The sequence below is a fragment of the Orycteropus afer genome, unplaced genomic scaffold (genome assembly GCF_000298275.1).
Source record: "Orycteropus afer afer isolate SDZICR_OR568_19922 unplaced genomic scaffold, OryAfe1.0 scaffold00535, whole genome shotgun sequence".
Classification (NCBI taxonomy): domain Eukaryota; kingdom Metazoa; phylum Chordata; class Mammalia; order Tubulidentata; family Orycteropodidae; genus Orycteropus; species Orycteropus afer.
Genome location: NW_006922122.1, coordinates 1,448,156 through 1,462,299, shown reverse-complemented (window position 1 = coordinate 1,462,299; position 14,144 = coordinate 1,448,156). Strand labels below are relative to the sequence as shown.

Below are 14,144 nucleotides of genomic sequence, written 5' to 3'. Positions count from 1 at the left end.
CCAAATTGTGTGTGTATAGGGTTGGGGAAAGGAAAAAGAATAAAAGCAAGATGTCTTATAAAATATAGTCAATCAATAACTTAAACAAAAATGCCTTGTTCTAGGGAAAAAAATCTTGGCTCTTTAAATCACACTATTGTGTGCATGTGTTTGTGTGGGTGTGTGTGTGCTGGGGAACTGCGAAATCTAAAATATTAACTAATAATGTATAGTAAGTTTGCATTTTACATATAGGTTCAGTACAGTTGATAATAAGAAAATTTAACTAAAGTTCATGTAACACAATACAATTTATATCTTATACTTTTGACATTTATGTAGATAATCCTGAAAAGAGTAATTTAAAAACTATATATTCAGACTACTGTTAAGGAAGATAATTTTAGCTCTTTCTTACACACAGTTTAACACTTTAAAATCAATATAAATATAATACCATCCACATTATGCTTATTTTATATATTTGCAATAAAGAAATTAACTAAAGATTTTTTCATTAGCTATAATTTTTAGCACTTATTCTGTGCTCAAAACTGCTGGTTGTAGTATCAGATTTATAAAGTGAGGATTTTTATAAAGATTTTCAATCTGTGAAGACTTGGAGAGGCACTGCCAGCTACACAGTTGCAGTCATCCTCATTTAAGAGATTCTGCATTCTTACAGGTTTCACCTAGCCAAATGTTTCTTTAACTGCCCTCAGAATGACTCAGATTCAGGAATCAGCAAGGTCCTATTGGCATTTGATCAGCAGGATGTAAGATGGCCTAAAGCAAAACCAACCAAGCCCACTTCCATCAAGTCTATTGCAAATCAAAGAGACCCTATAGCACAGTATAGAAATAGAACACATGGTTTCCAAGGCTGTCAATCTTTATGTAAACAGACTGCCTCATCTTTCTTGCTCCGAGCTGAACTTGTGTTTAACAGCTGACTGCTTTAACCATTATACCACCAGAACTCCTTTGGAAGATTGCCTAGACATCACCAAATAAGGACTTCATTTGTCTTGTTCATCAGTGTATTCTCAGTATTTCCAACAAAGACCACAGAGATGATTACATACTGACCTCCCAGAGCAGAGAACGTATCCAGGACAGCATTTCTTTTCCCTAGCTGCATGAATCCAGTGCCAATTACCAATTGCCCCACATATATCTTGTTGTTATTGTTGTTACATGCCATTGAGTCGGACCTGACTCATAGTGACCCATCCTTGGGTTTCCGAGGCAGTATCACTGTGGAAGTAGATTGCCCAACCCTCCTTCTGAAGAGTGGCTGGTGGGTTTGAACCTCCAGCTCTGGCAGCATAGTGCCTAAGGCACTTGACTGCTAACCAGAAGTCTGACAGTTCAAACCCACCAGCCACTCCTCGGAAGGAAGATGGGGCAATCTACTTCTGTAGTGATAGTGCCTTGGAAACCCAGGAAGCGGTCGCTATGAGTCGGGTCCGACTCGACAGCACATAAAAACTAGGCACTATTAGTCATGGTTAATTTCTAAATACATTCTTTAGTAACCATGCTAGCCCTTGGCCCTTCACACTAATACCTGTTCAAAGGATTGCAAACATTTAATATTTTCAAAAATTTGGCAGTGGATAGTGGATAAGACACTTGCCTGCTAACCAGACGGCTGGTGGTTCAAACCCACCAGCCACTCCTCGGAAGGAAGGTTGGGCAATCCTACTTCCGTAGTGATACTGCCTCGGAAACCCAAGGAGGGGTCGCTATGAGTCGGGGCCGACTCGAGGGCACATAACAACAACATAACAACATAGTGGATAAGGAGAGAGATTGCTTGTGTGTAGAAATCATTTTTCCCCTTTTCAGCTCTGTGACCTTGGATCAACCATTTTATCTCTCTGTGCCTTAGTTTCTTATCTGTAAAATGCTGAAAATGATGTTTGTTTGTTTTTTTTTTTTTTGCAGAAAAAATGATTTAAAGTGTTGTCTTAGTTACCTAAAAAAAAAAAAAAAAAAAAACCTCACTGCCCTGGAGTGAGATCCAATTCATAGTGACCCCTCCTTGGGTTTCCAAGGTGCTATCACTATGGAAGTAGATTGCCCAACCTTCCTTCTGAGGAGTGGCGGGTGGGTTTGAACCACCACCCTTCTGGTTAACACCCAAATGCCTGAGGCACTACGCCACCAGAGCTTTTTCTTAGTTACTTAGTGCTGATACAACAGAAGTTTCACAGATAGGGGTCTTTAAAGAACAGATTTTTATTTATTTTTATTTTTCCCTCACAGTTCCATAGGCTAAAAGTCCAAATCAAGGTCTTGGCTGTGTTGATTTCCTCTTTGTAGGTAGTCCCAGTTCCTTGGCTTTTAGAATATATTCATTTGGTCTTTGCCTTCTCCCTGTGTCTTTGTGTTTCTCTGTATCTGTGCTGTTCATCATGTAACTCAGAAGTAATTAGGCTTAGAATCTATCCTACAGTGGCATGATCTCAACTTATTGGTTGATTATATTACATTAGATTGCATTGTGGAAAATGATTGCATTACGTTACATTATAGTCACAGTTGTAAAGAATAAGATTACAATTATGTCAGGGGAACATAATTCAAACCATAACATACATATAATACTAGTAAATAGGAAGGGTCTATTTCATGTAATCTATTATTAATATAATACATATCAATTTATTATCAACTACATCTGTTACATGATATTGTAATGAATTTATAAATTTTATAAAGCTTCATATAATTTTATACCTGTTTATTGCCCATCACCCTAGAATGTGAATGCCTTAGGTGCAATTTTTATATTGCTTTTACTGTTATTCTCTTTTTATTTCCAGAAACTAGCCAGATGTCTAGACTTGAAAAGAAATTTAAAACAATTTGTAGAATGAAGGAATTAATAATAGAGAGCATTATGATAACTATACTGATCCAATCAGATTAAAATTCCAGTGTGATAGCCAGGATTCTTCCCATGAATTGTATATATGAGTTAAAAATTTTATACCTCTTCAGTCTTATTTCCCTCTGCCTTTTACCGACATTCTCATCACTTCCACTGCCTATGGTCCCAGATCACTCCTCTGGCTGCCAAAAGAAATGAATGGAGATACAGATAGAGATCATGTAACAAAGCCCCGTGTAAGGCTATCACAGTCGTCTAGTATCATCTTCCCATTCTTTCATCATACACTTCTCCATCTTCCTGTAGGTTGCATACACACACACACACACACACACACACACACACCTGAAGGCTCCTTTTCTGCTGCTTTTTCAGACACCAAAATTGCTAGTTCTGTCTCTCAATTTAATTACTTCTCTTTTGTTAGTGAGTTCTGTGCTATTATGAAAACACTTTCTATTATTCTTTACTGTGAAAAGGATAATGCAAAATTGTCTTAACTGCAGCACAAAGTTTACATTTTGGTATAAAGAAGAACTTCTTGACAGGATTGCTAAACACTAAAATTGCCAAACAACAGTAGTCTCTGCACTGTCTTTGAACAATGAGATACTTTCTCATCTCTTTAGAAGCAATTGTTTTCCATCTTGTCTTGAAAGAGAATGAGACTTCAAACATTGTTTTTCAACCTCTTGCTTCTAACACATATATTTAAAAATCTTTAGAAATCTTCCTTTAAAATGCTGCCAAAGCTTAATTTTGTTAAAATTGAACACAATTATACAGATAGGTTTTTATGTTGAAATAATGTTGTAAAAATTCACAGTTAATATAGCACCTACTACTTGACATGCAAATTGCATTCTTCACTGATTTTTTTGTAGTGCATTTTAATATCATATTTACCATCAGCAGTGTACATTTCATTTCAATGCACCATTTATAAAGGCAGTATTATGGATCCATTATAAGTAAAATCCTTTGTAAAACAATTACATAAAATTATTAGAGCAATTGTGGCTATTTTTTAGCATTAAGTCAAGCAATTATTATTTTTTTTTCACTATGGCTATTACATAGAAGACACTGATTATAAGTCTTGTTCCTTCAATGAGATTGTATTTAGTTTGGAGAAGAAATTTACAAAATTAAAACTTCAAAATAGAGAATGAAAATATGTATCATGTTATACACCAGAGTGCTCTAAATGGAGAGTTAAATGAACATTGGAAAAATAAGGAAAGAATTCTGGAAGAATAATAATATGAACTTAGGTTAATTAGAATTTAGAATGGTCAGAATTAATAGTTAATTAAAAGAGGAAAATGTAAATATTTGGGATATACATATATATATTATATACATATATATATATATTTATATGTAATTTCTTTTTTATACACACACATATATATGATATATATGATTTCTTCAAAACAAATTCAATTCTATAAAACATTCTTGGGCTTAAAAATGCTTTGGAGCCAGATATATATGAGTTTAAGTACAAAACCAAGTACAATCTTAACAGTTTGCCTTTGGCAATGCATTTCATTTCACTACATCTCATTTCTGTGTCTCTAAAACTATCAATATAGGGATATATAGGGAGGATTAAAACTAAGATAATGTATTTAAACACAGGAGTCATTTTGCACTATCATTTTTTTTTTTTTTTTTTTGTCCTTCATAGTGCCAATGCCTTTGGCTTATATAGGAAACACAAAGTAAATATGTTGTTATGGGATTTGATACTATTCAAAGTTTTCTGTTTTATCCTGGAAATAGTCCATTGCATTTTCCTTTTATAGCTTCTAAAGTCTGAAAAAGTATAAACTCGCAAATTATGTACTAAGTAAACTGTGCATAAAATATTAGTTTAAATACTATTAAAATGTATTATTTCTTTTTGAAAATTTAGTTTTGAGAACAACTTTGTTTTTTTGTTACAGGAGACAACTGCAAGACAGCTGAATATAGCAAGATGAAAAGCATACTTTTAAACTTACAAAATCAGAAATACATTACACAAGAAAATGAAAATCTTAAAGGTGATGACATATCTCGGAAGAAGCTTTTGGTGGATCAAATGTTTAAATATTTTGATGCTGACAGCAACGGGCTTGTAGAAATTAATGAACTCACTCAGGTATGACTAGTTATTAAATTAATAAGCTTAATTAAATGTGTGAACTTATGCTATCTTCATAAAATATATGCTTAATCAATATCATTTAAAAGTGTAGAAATAACATTTTTAAGAGCAGAATTGGACTACTCTATCAAATTCTGTTAATTTCAAGTAAGATTTATATAGTATACTACAGTTGAAGAAGAGAGATCTACTTTTGACAGGCTTTTATGTCATAACTACCTAAAGAAATTACGTTTTCCCTGTATGATAGAATTTTCCAGACCTTTCCAGGTATGGAGCCTATGAATGTGCAGAGGGAACTCTGATGGTGAAGTGCATAAATGATTTGACTGCTAATCAGAAGGTTGGTGGTCAAACCCACCAGTCACTTTGTAGAAAGAAAACAGAACAATCTATTTCCATGAAGATTTATCACTGTGGAAGCCCAATGGGGTTGCTATGAGTTGAAATCCACTTTATGGCCTTGGGTTTGGATATTTTAGTTTTATGCAGTGTGCAGAGTGCAATATGCAAGGATCTCTAGTGATGCAGTGGTTAAATAATATGGCTGCTAATGAAAAGTTCTGAAATTAGAACCCACCAACTTCTCCATGGAAGAAAAATGAGGCAGTTGGCTTCCATAAAGATTTTCAGCCTTGGAAACCCTATCAGGCAGTTCTACCCTATCCTAGATGGTCACTATGAGTCAGAACTGACTCTGTGACAGTATGTTTTTGTTTTTGTTTTCATGCAATATTTTATTTTCTATCTGTTAATAAAAGTTGGTTTATAAAGCATTTTAGAATAGTGCTGACAAGTAATTAAGCGCCTCAACAGCAAAATGATAATAAATGACCTAAAACCCTCCTGAATTACAGAGAACTACTTTTTCAATTATCAAGGATCAAATACATTATGTTCAATCTATTCTTAATATTAAGTAAATGTTACTTTATTTTGTTTATTTGAAAATTGATATCCAAATTATATATGTTAAAAACAAAGAAAAAAAAATTTAAAAAAGAAAAAGAAAAACATTGTTATTATATAGAATAGTTCAACTAGATGCCAGGCCTTTCCTCAGATCCATTTTGGGAAAACTGATTGTGTGTGTGTGTGTGTGTGTGTGAGTGAGCTGGTTGTGCCCAGTTGTTGTTGTTGTTGTTGCGTGCCCAGTAGTGGATGTAAAATAAAGGGCACAATAATTTTTCCAAAAATATATCCAAGAACTATAAAGTAATGGAGAGAAGAATCTAATCTTGGATGACTAGGAAAATGATGGGTAGCACTGGCAAAATTTGCTGAGTCCTTGATGTTCTCCATCATGTACCTTGAGGTAGATTCTACTGATTTGCTTACCAATGCATATATACCTTTGAAAAGAATATCAGATAATCCAGTTCCACAAAATGATGCCATTCAGATTTTATGGCTAGTTTTATGGTATGTTGTAACAATTGACATTACCAAATAATGGTCATATTACTTTAGTCTATGTCCATCTGGCATATTATAATATATTCTTTCATTTCTTAAGATTTTTATTAACATACCTGTATCTCTCTATCACTGTAGTCAGTGGATGGACACAAACCATGACCTAGCTCAATCTAGTTATCACCATAGAACTAAGTTCAAAGGAATAATTGCTAATCACTAGTAAATGGAAATCTATAGTATCTCTTCTTGAACTACATCATTTTCAAGTTGTTCTTCTCTGCTTATATTCATTTACAAAGTTTAGTTTTGTTTTCTCAGTCACATTAGATTTATGTGTGCTTTATGCACCTGGTGGCATAGTTTGTAAGGCATTTGGCTTCTAATCAAAAGATTGGCAGTTCAAACCCACTAGCTCCTCTGGGAGGAAGATGAGGAAATCTACTTCCATAAAGATTTACAGCCTTGGAAACCCAATGGGTGCTGCTCTGAGTCAGAATCTACTCTATGACATTGGGTTTGATTTGGTTTTGGTTTTAAGTCTGGAAAACATACTTCCAATTTATTTGAACATTATGATGCTGTGAGACTAGGAAAAAAAATAGTATGCCAATTATATATAGGTAGCCCAGGGGTCACAAATATCCAACTTATGAACAATCCATAATTATAAACCAGTCCACATGTCTTTCATTGAGCACTGCTAAAAGGACAAGGAGGGCACATGTTCTGACCTCCTCTAATCCCACAAGAGGATGACAGAATCACCATCAATAGCCCAAGGCCTATTCCTGCGAGGCCAGACATGCCTCCCTCCAGCCCTTTCTCCAATTGTTCTTCCCAAAGCACCCATCACCTCTTTCCTGGGTTCGATAATTCACTGCATTGGCCATGCAGAACTCACAGATTATGAGGTTTATTAGGGAAGCACCAGGCTACAATTCAAGTTCAGGAAAAAATGCTCAGCCTCTCTCTTAGTCCACTGTCTCTCAGCCAAGTCTCTCACAGTCTCTTCCCAAGCAGTGCATGTTCCTTGGTGTCTCAGCAATGCGTGTGTCTTGTGTCTCTTTCCCAGCAGCACATGTCTCTTTCAGTAACACATGTCTCTTTCAGCAGCACGTCCTCCTCAACCAGCAGTCAGAGAGAGTTCTGCCTCTAGGAGGCCTCCTTTTGAGCCAGCAGAGTGGTCAACCTAGCCAATCATAGCATCAGAACTCTAAGCATCTGAGAGAGAGTGGGAACCTCCCAGAACATTGTTTTGTGCCACTCCCAACAGAAATTCTCCAGGTGGACAACTTTAGCAATCAGGAGCTCCTCAGTTGCTCATAGCAAATCCCACCTTGGAGTTTACAAAGACTTATGGGTAGAAAAGCCACACTAAGTAATTTACTACACCGCAAGCACAAACACAGAGAGCATGGACAGGAAAGGACCAAGTGGCATCTGCCTCAACTCTGACTTATCCTGCAGCAGCTGGAAGGTGTTCCCCCCACAAACATCCCCAGACTCCAGAGGTGTCACACTGAACTGAACCCAGGAGGTGATGGCAGTGCATGGGGAGTACAGAAAGGGCAGCCTCATGTTGCTTGCACCACTGCCAGGGAGCTGTCTCAGGTTTCAGCTGGGCCTAGCAGGGCCCTAGGCTGAGTGGGAAGCTGCAGGCTCAGACCCAGCTTTGCTGCACACAGCTTGTGTGGTCACCACTTGGGCACTCTCCATAATCAAGTGTTCCCTAGTGACACTGGACCTCCATGGGATATCTACCCAGAACCCAGCTATCCCTAGCCCTGACCTAGCTTTACCTTGCCCGCATTGCTGATTCTGTGCCATGCAACCTGAGCTGTGTGACAAGTTCCTCCGACGTATGGAGCGAGGATCTGGGTGTGAAAGCAATGAGATCAGGGCTACTGTATCCAGAGAAAGGTGTGAGGTCAAGCTAGGGTTGCCTGGTTACCTGGAGAGGTAGAATTCATGCCACCTATGCTATTGCAAATATATGATGATTAGTAATGAATGGGGGCTATTTTTGATGCTCATCAAACATTATTATTATTGTTACACTGTTATTAGGATAGAAAGGAGCTCTGGTGGCAGTGCTTAAGATATTGATTGTTACCCAGAAGATTGGCAGTTCAAACCCACCAGCCCCTCCATGGAAGGAAGATGAGACAATATACTTCCCTAGAGGGGTCGCTATGAGTCGGGGCCGACTCGACGGCAAACAACAACAACAACAACAACAAAGTTTTACTAACTTGGAAATTCAATGGGAGTCGTTATACATCAGAATGGACTTGATGGCAGTAAGTTTGGTTTAGTTAGGATAGGGAGTTCTGGTGGCTGTAGTGGGTAAGGCATTTGCCTGCTAACCAGAAGGTTCAGTGGTTCAAACCCACCAGCTGCTCCCTGTGGGAGGAACATGAGGGAAAGATTTGTAGCCTTGGAAACCCAGTGGGAGTTCCTATGAGTCAGAATCAACTTGGTGACTGTGGTAGTTAAGTTTGTGTGTCAACTTGGCTGGGCCTGTTTGAGTGGCTGGGCAGCTGGATGTAGTATTCCCCACGTTCTGGTTACTTAGTGCCACTCTGACAAGAAATATATCACAAATGGGATGACCTTAACAAACAGGGGTTTATTCTTACAATTTGGAGGCTTGAAGTCCAAGTTCAAAATGCCAAGCTCTAGGGGCTGGGTGAAAGCCCCTCAACCTTGGGGTCCAGCTCTGCCTCCTGCTCCCAGCCCACTGGAGCTAGAGGCATTTCTTCACTCAGACAGCTGCTGGCTGTTGAGGCTGAGAAGCCCCAACATTGACTAGTAAAACGGCAGAGTACCAATATCCCCAAACCACATGGCAGGCTATTAACTTAAGTCCACTGTAAGTCCCAAGGTCAGCAGAGTATAGCAGGCTGCTGAGCAACGACAGGGCTACATGCAGGGTCCAAGCGTGCCAAAGGCTAGAGACCATTCCCAAAGCTTCTCCTTATATACAGGAAGCAGACCACATTCCAAAGGCAGCTACTCAGCTGTTTGTGGTAGATCCCACCATGGAGTTGATTGCCAATGTCATCATGGTTCAGAACAACTACATCAGCTGCCCAGCCACTCAACCAGGCCCAGCCAAGTTGACACACAAACATAACTACCACACCCCATGATGTGTTAAACATTTTAACTTAAAATGCATAAAAAGTAAAAGGAAAATGATCATATCTGTTAATTTATAAGTTATTATTAACAGGGGATATATAGGTATCCCCCACTTTTCAAGAGTTTACGTTAAACCAATTAACTTTTACAAAAGACCTACATTAGTACTTGTTTTTGCTAACCCAAAGATATCCAAAGAGGATTTTCATTTTTATTAAAAATGCAAAAAGTGAAGCAAGCATTCAGTGTTTGTTTTGCAATGAGCCATTAAAAATGCAGAGGGCACATGAGAGTGGCCTTTCCAAGCTCTTTTCCCCCAGACTACACTCAGCATCTCAGCATCAAACCACCATAGTCTTGAAGTGTGTCTATGAAGACTATAGGTTAGTGTTATTTTAGGTTTTATATGTTATTTGGTGCAGTTTGGTAGATAATTTTTTTCTTTTTTTTTGAGTGTGAAATGCTCAAATAATTTTCCCATATAAATTAATGATAATTGCTTCTTCTCTTTATACCATTTTGACTTACAAAAATTTTCATAAAAAAGCTCTACTTTTGGGTAATGGGAGAAACCTGTATTAGTGTAAGATACTGCCAGTCCCAAGTGAAAATTAAAGGACATAATTTGGCTTTGAAGTTTTATAAATGCAGCATGAAAACTGGCTGTACACATTTTATTCTTACTCAACACAACAAAGAAACATTCTGGAGTTTCTCTTATACATTTTCAAGTAAAATAAAACATAGAGGCTTATCTAGCTGAGCGAAAGAAGACCTAATGAGAAACAATAGATAAAGACCATAGGATCTTCAGTATACCAGTTAAAAACTTGTCATAGCAAAAAAAAAATTACTAAAGTGAACTACTCTGTTACTGAAGTATATTTCGTTTAATCGGCTCTTCACCATGTTCTCCCTCTCTAGCTTAACAAAAGCATCTGTAACTATATTCTTCTAATCTTAAACTTAGTCTTAATTAAAATAAAACAAATTTATTTTAAGTGTAATTATGTGTTTCTCATGAGAAAAGTATCTTACAAAGTTGTTAAAACTGATATTAGAACACTGAAAGAATTGTCAACAAAATCATTGGTCACTGAGGATCTGGAAGATTTAAGTCAGTTAACAGCTAAAGAGGAGAAATCAACAAAGACTGAGGTGGAATAGGCACTTTAAAAGATCAGAAAAACTCTCTCAATGCCAATGAGTTGAGTTGACTCACAGCGACCCCCCCCCCTTAGGTTTCCAAGCCGGTATCACTACGGAAATAGATTGTCCAATCTTCCTTCTGAGGAGTGGCTGGTGGATTTGAACTGCCAACCTTCTGATTAGCAGTCAAATGCCTTAGGTACTACGCCATTAGAATGCCCTAAAAGATCAAACGAGTATGCAAATAGCAAAGAAGTATGTGGCCCTAATTTGAGGAAAACTTAAAAGATACCTTTCAAAAATAATCTTTTAAATGATCAGAACATAATGTTATTAAATGATCAGGGCATAATGGTTAGGAACATAGATTGTAGTGCTTGGATTCACATCTCTGCTCTGGTACTTTCTTTTGTCAAGTTACTTCAATTCTATGAATCTCAATTTCCCTATCTAAAAGGGGCAATAATTACAGTTCTAGGTATTACATGGGAGCTCTGGTAGCATAGTGCCTAAGGCACTTGACTGCTAACCAGAAGGCTGGCAGTTCAAACCCACCAGCCACTCCTCGGAAGGAAGGTTGGTCAATCCTACCTCCGTAGTGATACTGCCTCGGAAACCCAAGGAGGGATCGCTATGAGTAGGGGCTGTCTCGACGGCAAATAACAACAACAAGAGGTATTTCATAGTTTAGAATAAGTAAGGTGTTTAGAAACCAGCACATGGCGCACACAAAGCAATTTTTAGCTCTAATTATTTTTTTGGTCTAACTTCACTAACTTTGTAGTGTACAATAATGAAGATAGAGAAGGAATATTGTTTGAATCAGTAGAACAATTAAAGTGATATAGAGAGGATGATCTATTGATGTATATTTCAAACAAACTCAGCCTTCACATTTGTTTAATGTTTATAGTTGAATGATGGGAGATAAAAAAAAAAAAAAATAGATAACATTAATTAACAGTCCTTAGAACCCAGAAATCTGTGTACACATTTTTGAAATATGTAAAAAAAACACAAACAAACCAATATTTATAACTAAAAAATGGTGAAGTAATGATTTGAAAAAATAAGTGATAGAATTTTAATTATTGATATATCTCATTTGAGATGCTCATATAACCAGCATGAACTTAATTAATATGTAAGAGTTCTGTTTTATATATAACTCAATATTGTCATTCTGCAACCATATAATATTGGATATGCTTTTTGTCAGAATGTACAGGGCCCATTTGTTTATAGATATTATGGTAGATAGAATTGACCATAGGATAAAGATCAGATATATCTTATTTTAAGCCTCTGGTAGTGTATTACCATAAATTATCCTTCCATCTATTGATGTATCAAAGATCTAAGTTTATCCAAGTATTCTTAAGATCATTATTTTGGACACAGGGACATATAGTTGAGTTATGAAAGAAGAAACATTTTAATTGATGACATTTAAACAACTTACATATTTAAGCTATGTATTTTTTTAATTGCATATTACTATAATACAAACGTTTTTGCCCTTTATACTCTTCTTTAAGCTTCACAAAACAAATATTCACCTGCAAAAAAGCAACATGGACCTAACTAAAGATCTGTAAAGGAGATTGGAAGGTCCTTTTATGTTCCATATTACACAAATCACAAATTTAAATATGGCTTGGATTGAGTTTTCCTAGTTACACTTTTCTTGTGTTCTGTAAAGGGAATGTGTTCCATTTTCCACATCCTTGATTCATTGCCATACTCTATTAGGCAACTTCAATTCTTGGATTTCCCTGGGTGTTCCAAATTCCTTGTAATATAATGCAAAATACTTATATTTGAATCCTCCTACTAAAGGCCCTGGGTCATGAAAATGGTTTAACACAGGACTGAAAGGTTGGTGCTTTGAACCAGAGAGTCGTGGCCATCAACTTCCAAAAATCACAGCCTTGGAAACCTTATGGGGCTGAGATCTTCTCTGCAATAGATCTCTATAAGGTAGGAGCTGCTAGATGGGAGCTCCTATTTTATTTTATTTAGTTAAATTTGTATAACAAAATACATCATAATTCTGGGTTGACGTATATCCTTTTTCCAAATCTGTGCTACATTGCTTTGATCATGTTCAGAGTAAGGAAATAGTATATATAGTTCTCACTCTGGCAGTAACTCTTTCTTTCAAAGAAAAAGAAAAATCTGACATTTCCTGAAGTTTCTTCCAAGAAGGTGTGAAACCTTACTTATTCAGGGTTCTACCTTAGCTCCAGTTCCCAGCTTTTAACATGTAGCAGAGTATCATTCCTGGTATCCAGATCTCTCTCTTTCTTCTCTTAAATGGTCTCCTTCAACAGTAGAAATTCAGTAGTCTCTTTTGCTGTATTGCAAAATCTTAGCTTCCAGAACGCTCCAATGAAAAGCATTTCAGCAACATGCTGCAAATTGGTTTAATATTCTAAAGTATGTGTAATGGATTAATAACTCATTGTAAAATCTTGACACATGTGCAGAAATGTATCCTCTTTTTTAAAAAATCATGGTGATAAATCTGGTATCTCCCCTAAATTCTGAATATATATCTAGTTCAGTCAGGCATTGAGTTACATAATACCACAATAAAACTCACTATTGTTGAGTCAGATCCAACCCATAGTAACCTGTCCTTGGGTTTCTGAGGAAGTATCACTATGGACATAGATTACCCAATCTTCCTTCTGAGGATTTGTGGCCTTAAAAACACACATTTTTCCTAAAACTGACCTAAAAGTGACATGTCTGTGATCAAGATTTCAGGATGAAAAGGCTTAAGGTATAACATGTGCTTCTTACACATTTTCCTCATGTTACAGTGTAACATGAGGAAAAATAATTAGAAGAGAGAAAGTTCATGATGTTTGTCATGGAAAAGAGTGTAGAAATCCTTTGGATGGATTATTTACATGAATACTAAAATCACTGGAATATTGAAATACAGGAGTCTCTGGGTGATGCAAAGAGTTAAATACTTGACTACTAAGCAGAATGTTGGTGGTTCAAACTCATCCAGAGTTTCATCAGAAAAAGAATTACCTGGCAATCTGCTTCCAAAAGATCACAGCCTTGGAAATTCTATGGAGTACAGTTCTGCCCTGCAACATATGGGGTCACCAGGAATAGAAACTGACTTGAAGGCAACTGGCAATAATAATAATAATAATTAAAAATATATATATATTGTGATTTGGGTGAAAGTTTGTAGAGCAAATTAATTTTCCATACAGCAGCTCACATATACTTTGTCTCATGACATTGAACACAGTTTACCACAATGCAACACCTCCCCTCCCATTTCCTCCCCATAGTTACTTCTTCCCAGTGTCCATCCCTCCATGGACTCCTGCCCCCTGAGCTGTCTCTCTGTGTATAGGCAACCCTTCTTTC

General features: G+C 36.7%; 1 protein-coding gene across 1 annotated transcript in view; it reads left to right on the top strand.

Moving 5' to 3' along the window:
* FSTL5 (follistatin like 5) overlaps nucleotides 1–14,144 on the top strand; it is an 813,440-nt gene that overhangs the window by 206,166 nt on the left and 593,130 nt on the right. Inside the window, exon 3 of the mRNA XM_007955717.1 lies at nucleotides 4,831–5,027. Coding sequence (XP_007953908.1) covers nucleotides 4,831–5,027 — 197 coding nt within the window. The remainder of the gene's footprint in view (nucleotides 1–4,830; nucleotides 5,028–14,144) is intronic.